Source organism: Prosopis cineraria, unplaced genomic scaffold (assembly GCF_029017545.1).
Source record: "Prosopis cineraria cultivar Desert tree isolate PC_DT_omini unplaced genomic scaffold, ASM2901754v1 PC14, whole genome shotgun sequence".
Taxonomy (NCBI): Eukaryota; Viridiplantae; Streptophyta; class Magnoliopsida; order Fabales; family Fabaceae; genus Prosopis; species Prosopis cineraria.
This window is the reverse complement of record NW_026555345.1, coordinates 23,733,482-23,740,391: the sequence shown is the minus strand read 5'-3', so window position 1 is coordinate 23,740,391 and position 6,910 is coordinate 23,733,482. Positions and strand designations below refer to the sequence as shown.

The window sequence follows — 6,910 nt, the reverse complement described above, 5'->3', positions numbered from 1 at the left end:
TTATTTTGGTTATATAATTACCTTTTTTATTGAAGGTCAAAACTATAATTTATATATATATATATATAATTACAATTCATTCAACTATAATCTAACTATGATCAACTATAAACTCACTTCATTCATTAAAGGCAACATTAGTATCAATTGGTATAGGTAATTTTAAAGTATGATCAAATCTGATCATATAAGATTGAAGGCAACATAGCAGCCTTACAGCTTTAGGCATTATGCTCCAGCCAATGCATCAAAGTATTACTAAGAAACACATATTAACAAATATTCAAACAATGGCTACACCTTTATATATTAAGCAGTCATTGACAAATATTAACGTCCCTCTTTATACACTAAAGTGGCCACTCCCTTCTCTTCCTTGGCTTCCCTTTATCAAGTAATTTCAAGGCCACTTTCTTTTTTTTTTTGTTTTCTAAATGATTAATCAGCCACCATAAAAGCTCAATCCTGAAGTTAGTAACTTCTTCCTGCACCAAAGAAGGAATAACACACAAGTTGAAAGAAGAAACACAAACAAAGAACAACCCTAAAGTAGAAAGAATAACATGAAAGAAAATGCAAGCGTACATTAATGATGTCCTGTGACACTGTGGGATCCCATGTCTTCAACCAAATTATGATGAGAACTCTACAATCTTTCCTGCAAACATGCAGCATATAAATAATAATCACAATTGGTCAAAGGAAATAAAGGCACTACATAAACAAGAAAAGCTGTAACAATAGGTGGAGAATGCACAGATTATTTTATTGGGGTACCAGAGGCTAAATAACATCAGCTATTAGTTTCTTCCCGATCAAGCTTAGGTTTACTAACTCAATGATGTCGCAGAACCTATTTCGCTATAAAGGAAACAAATTTATATTATCAAAACAATATACACACAAGACATACCAAGGAGTTAACTAATAGACCATACACATGCGTTCACCAATAATCTTTTTACATATAAAGCTCCATCCTTTTTCCTTTTCTTTCTCGTTAGTTCAAGACCACTATCCTCCTTTAATGAGTCGAGGACATAGAAGTTCAATGTCTTCAGCTTTAGCCCGAACACATTCAATGATGGTTCACAAGAGCTGGACTGACGATGAGATCGCATTCAGCTATATTGTATCCTACATATTCAGGTAGGATATCCCTCTTATTCTTTATTGCCTTCCAAATGAGGGGATTTGATGTCATTTTGCACTATAAATAAGAACACATTATGCAACAAACTATAAAAAAAACAAAACATAATAAAGAGGACATTTTAAATTTAATTTCACTGGAAGCTAACCATGAAGTCAGCATCAAATATATGATGACGGATTGGACCTAAATCCTTGATATCAACTATTAATGCATGGCATAGCATAGTCATGAACTACAACTACCAAGGAGTTCATGTTATTTGTACATTACTATGTGTAAATTATAAAAAAAAAAATTAGACACTGTCTCATCCTGTTACTAATCCACTGCTCAAACATCGAAGTTCCTCATGGGTGAGATATTAATCATGCATTTCAACTAAGATCTTGAAATAGGGAATAATAAATAACTTCTCTTAAGTTGTTGGAAATGAATGAAAAATTAGGCAATAAAGACTACTTACTCATCACCTTCCTCCCTTTTACACATATGTGATACAATTGAAAACAATTATTGCTTTTCATCAATCTTCTTCTTCGTCTTATTCATCGGCTTTGATAGAACTCAAGGAGACCTAATAATTGGTATTTTTGTCCTTATAGATCTCCTAAGTTGTCATTCACCATCATCTTCCTTAACTTCCTTATTTGATTTTTCCTCTTCGTCTTGGAGATGACAAGTTATCAGTTTGTTCTTCTTCTTCTCCTTCTCTTTTATCACCTCTACCTTCCTTTTCATCATCATCATCTTCCTCATCTTCTCTTTTATCTTCTTCTTCTTCTTCTTCATATCCTTCATGTTTTTCTTCTTTATCACCTCCATCTTTTTCTTTTTTGTCTTCGTTGAACTTAAAATTTGCCTTGTCTTGTTCTTGAAACTCAAAGGCTGGCTTGTCTTTACTACCATATCCCACCCCATCATCTTCTTCCTCAACTTCAACACGTGACTTGCCTTCCCCTTTTAATTTTTGAGATGCTTCCCTTTTCATCTGCTCCTTTCTAAACACAGATTTAACATAAGCAATTGATCTTTGGAGGTTTTCTTCAATAACCCCTATCACTGTTGAAAATAAGTCCTTCAATTCATGCACATTTACAAAATATAAATAATAAAAAAACTTGTTTTAAATGTAATTTTGTCCAAAATAGTGAGAAATAAATATCGAGTCTAGATATGATGTCATCGGTCTCTTCTTAGTGACGGTGGAAGTGGGCTCTCCTGCATAAGCACCATAAAGTAGCCTAATATTGTTGTCTCTCTCCTTTTGTAGTCTTTCCTTCGCTTTGCTATCGGTCCAATATTAGACAGCATTTTTTAAATCAGGTCACTTATTTCAACCAATGGAAAATGCTCAAAAAAATAGATCTGTAAGAACATACATATAATTATCACATTATACTTAGTATGAATGCATTACGGTGAAAAGAATACCATAAATTCATCTATACATACCACTAGAAAGTACAGGCATCCTCCAATGTTTGCAGTCATATCCTTCTTTTTCCTCATTTGTTTCAAATAATACTTTTCCAATTCATCACACAAGTCATCTAATATATATCTTGACTAATTGAAGTCTTTCAATGTATTCTTGGTGCAATACATTACCTTAACCGTCCACTCACTGACGTTAGCACTAGCACTCAGACATAAAAGTATTCTCAATGTGTACAACAAAAATAAAAACTTAAAGCTCTCATCATCTGCTCCAAATTTAATCAATGCCAATATCTTGTTATATGGCATTTTGTAATATTTTTCCTTTAACCTCAAGAATGCTTCCTCTTAATTATCCACCTCTATTAACACCCTATCCCCTCCAAAGGGTAATCCCATCAATGTGTGAACATCTTCTACTTTTATTTCTTTTGACTTTCCTTTAATGCAAAATTGAAGGGTAGGTAGATCATATAAAGATATTAATTGGTAGTAGAGGTCTCGAGGGAGTGTTTTCCATCGGATATCAAGCAGCACCCCAAACTCGATGTTTTCTACCCTCATTCTTAGGTTCTCATTCTCTTTCACAAACTCTGCAAGCTCTATAAACTACCTCATAGAGCATCTTGTGTGGAAAGGAACCTTGTATTTATTTTTGTCAGCATGTCTATCAGCTTCTAATTGCCTACCTTCTCAACATATTTGGCCTTTTTAGCCTCTAACAACTCTTCCCATGCCTTCAATTCATATTTTATTCTATGTTTCAACCTTATTTTCTTATATTTATCTCTATTTTCCTTGAGAAAATCCTTCTTAAAAGACTTAACGCATTCACCATCTTCTCTATCCTAAACAATCAAGTCTCACTATCAATAATTTACAATAAACACTAGTCACAACAACAAAGGTCAAACAAAATCATACCAAAATCAAGATATGAGTATTACAAATGTCATTATTATTTTCTTCATATAAATTAGGCCAATGGAACAAGATGATGACAACATTGGTTAAAATTATAAGGATGAAGTGGTCAAATTTCACAAAACCTTAAGCTTTCTTCCTTATGTCCAATATTACTACACATATATTTTGGATAAATGGATCAATATAGCAACCAATACTAACAAGTAAATAAACAATTCAACTCCATTAATTAATTTGTTTGTTCACTTAACTAGGTTATTAGTTCAAGAGGTTGGTACTAGCTAGTAATATAAATTTTCCTTCCTTTTGTTCCTATCCTTCAAACTATACAGCTTAAGCTAACTAGACAAAAATACATATAGAGGAAAAAGATAGTCCACATAAATTTGATACAAGCCTTTAGCAGCGTGGGTTACATGACAAGAAAAATTAAAAATGGTGAAAAATTAAAAGAAATATGGTATATTTTTCTCGAAAAACAAAATGGAAGAAATGATCTCTAATTCCCACACCAATGTTCAATAGTTAACAGTGAATTTTGCATCACATGGAACATAGGAAGATTACTATGTAACCTAATTTGATAAGGCTATGAAACAATCATTTCCAAAAGTATAGAGAAGGAAAGGCATAAGCTAGAAGATGTAACCAAATTTTTCAAAATGCAATCATAACTTGTCAAGAGTCAAGAAAGCAGTTGCAATAAAATAAGCCTCCAATTACACACCAACATTTAAAAAGGTCAAACCATAATAATTGAAGTTCAAATTGGGGGAGAAATTAGATCTCAACATAAACAATCACCATAGGATCATAATGGGAGGAAACACGAAGGCCATATTGTGGGCACCACAATGTTGAAGTACAAAGAGTCCAACCAATAGAGCACAAGAAATAAGAAGCAACATACCTGTTTAAGGGTATACATGTAAGCTTTCATAGCAAAACTACATAGATTGCATACTATTTCTCAATAAACATAGGACTAAACCAATACAGGCTATGGAATGCAAAAATTAAAACTTTTGGGAATAAAACTAGTATTGAATGTTTCATCAATTCCACTTTACATGATTGTTTCCTTGCAGTCAGTTGCAACCCTAGTATAACATAATGAACTTGGTCTTCAAGAGAGGGAAGTCATCCAAGTTAAAGACCTTGAAAAAAATTAGCATCATCTAATCATCACATTCCTTGTTAATTACTGCCACCATTTCATGACTTTACCTTACAATCTAAGTTGCAGGACATGGGCAGCAGTTTTCCATGATAACAAAATAATGCAATACAATTATGTCTATATTTAATTAAAAAATTTCATTGATTTATTTTGCTAAGATTATTGAGGCATTGATTATCATGAAAGTAACCTAGATAACTAATCACACCCACGAAGGAATAAATACCTATGGAAGCTAAGAAGAGGAATAAACACCTTAATCAAGTGTGAGTGGAGAGCAGGAGAGAAGCTACTACCACTGGGAACACAAACGCATCCACAAACTAAGGCCAACAAATCCACTATCGAGAACACCAAGACAAAGCTAACGGCCAAAGCTGCTGGAGAACAATGAAATCGCAAACGAGAACGCTATAGCCACACTACAATGACGACACTGTGATGGCAAGACGGTGACGGAAGCTCACAAAGCTCAGACAACAAGCGATGGCAGAGACCAAAGAGACAGAGCACTTAAGGTCAGCAGAGAGACAAAGCACGACTGAAAATGGGGGAAAGGACATTTTTTTTATTTGAATTAAGGGCAAAACTGTCATTTCTTTAAATTTCCTAATGACAAAATGATCCCCAAGGACTTAAGGGAAATTATATCATTTTACGGGATCAATTAGTTAATTAGCTAATTTAAAGGGACTTTACTATTATTTTTCCATAATTTTCTGCCTGTTTGGATTCATCAATTAATCAATTATTTGAGCCAAATAATCGATTGAAATAGAATTTAGCCAAACAGATTCAAATGGTGATAATTGATTATTAAGGCAAAAATTGTGTTTTATCATAAGCTGGAGGAGGGTGCTTCGATAATTCAATTTTACCGTTAAAGCTTTAATTATTTGTCAGACTCTTGCACCTGCCAAAATTACCCGTTTGTTATTACACGTTAATTCTCTCCTCTCTCACTCCCGTCTCCCGTCTCTCGTCTCAGCGGCTCGTTCTTGCTGCGGTGTCACTCAGAAGTCCTTTGTTTGTATATATATATATATGAAATGAAGGCACTTACTTGCATCGAACAAGATGACGAATTGATTTACGTTTCTGAGAATGTGACTTACGGTAGTCCTGCTTCATCCGGAAAATCTGAAGATGCAGCCAAATCTCATTTTCAAATCACCAAATCTACAGAGAAAGAAGAAGAAGAAGAAGAAGAAGAAGAAGTGAAATTACCATTACAGGTCTGGATTCATCGTCCTGACCAACCACATACGCTAAGCCTTCGGCGATTTCAGCCGCGAACTCATCCGCCATCAGATGCTCTGTTTTAAAAACAAAAATAAAGTTTCTGCAGCGAGAGAATCTGAGAGAGGAGAAGAATATATACATATATATATATATATACCGATGCCTATAGTGTGTCTCCAAGAGAGGAACACCCTGAGTTGCTTGGCAGCTTTCTTGACATTATCTTTATTTGCTTTGAGAAACCGTTCTACACAAGCATAGTTGCAGAACTTCTCCTGCAAAATTAATCAAACAAACAAGTTAATTATATATGAGCATATATGTATATATGTCCAGTGTTGAATGATAGACCTGTTTGAGAGTGAGTGGTGATTGTTTTTTGATGAGGTGAAGAGCAGCTTCGACTCTGCAAGTGCCGTCTTTCTGATCTTTCTTGGCCATTCTGTTCAGAAATGAATTAATACAATTCTGAAATTGAGATTTAGAGAGAGAGAGAGAGAGAGAGAGAGAGAAGGGGGAAGAAGGGGAGGGAATAGGTGCGCTTATATATAAAAGGAGTAGAAGACGGCTGAGAACGCTGTTATACGATAGGCACGCATGCAAAACGAGGGCAGGGCAAAGGCCCTTTGACATAATCTTTTATTTATTTACTTTTGTATATCAAAAATAAAAGAAGCGCCTTTTTTTAAACCAAAATAAATAAATAAATAAACGATTAAATCAAGGAAGGGTTTAGATGTTTAGCTTGTATCAATCACGATACATAATTTTATTAAAAAACAATTCAATTCTAACTTTGATTTTATGTGTCATGAAAAGAAAAATTAAATAGAATATGAAAATTAGAAAGATCATCACATTGATGAATATTCATTCTTACCATCATGCACAACATCTTCATCAAATATAACTCATATTCATCATATTATTTGAGATTAATTTGTATATTATTATCTTCATTAGTTATT

The 6,910-nt window shown here is 33.8% G+C and overlaps 1 protein-coding gene across 1 annotated transcript; it reads right to left on the bottom strand.

Moving 5' to 3' along the window:
• Positions 1 to 445: 445 nt before the first annotated feature.
• LOC129292017 (uncharacterized) lies at positions 446 to 6,415 on the bottom strand. The gene is made up of 8 exons (XM_054929507.1): positions 6,294 to 6,415; positions 6,100 to 6,217; positions 5,928 to 6,016; positions 5,764 to 5,840; positions 1,620 to 2,154; positions 914 to 1,210; positions 586 to 658; positions 446 to 485 (listed from the first exon to the last, which is right to left on the bottom strand). Exons 1-5 carry the CDS (start codon positions 6,381 to 6,383, stop codon positions 1,800 to 1,802), a joined length of 729 nt encoding a protein of 242 aa, XP_054785482.1. The 5' UTR covers positions 6,384 to 6,415; the 3' UTR covers positions 446 to 485; positions 586 to 658; positions 914 to 1,210; positions 1,620 to 1,799.
• Between the last annotated feature and the right edge of the window lie 495 nt (positions 6,416 to 6,910).

Bases quoted from the DNA above. Each gene is read 5' to 3' on its own strand.
- LOC129292017 (XM_054929507.1), bottom strand. From the start codon at position 6,383: ATGGCCAAGAAAGATCAGAAAGACGGCACTTGCAGAGTCGAAGCTGCT. The intron at 6,017-6,099 runs GTATATATATAT...TTTTTAAAACAG, and splicing joins GAGACACACTATAGGCATCG to AGCATCTGATGGCGGATGAG. The intron at 2,155-5,763 runs GTAAGTGCCTTC...ATCTGTGTTTAG, and splicing joins CGTCATCTTGTTCGATGCAA to AAAGGAGCAGATGAAAAGGG.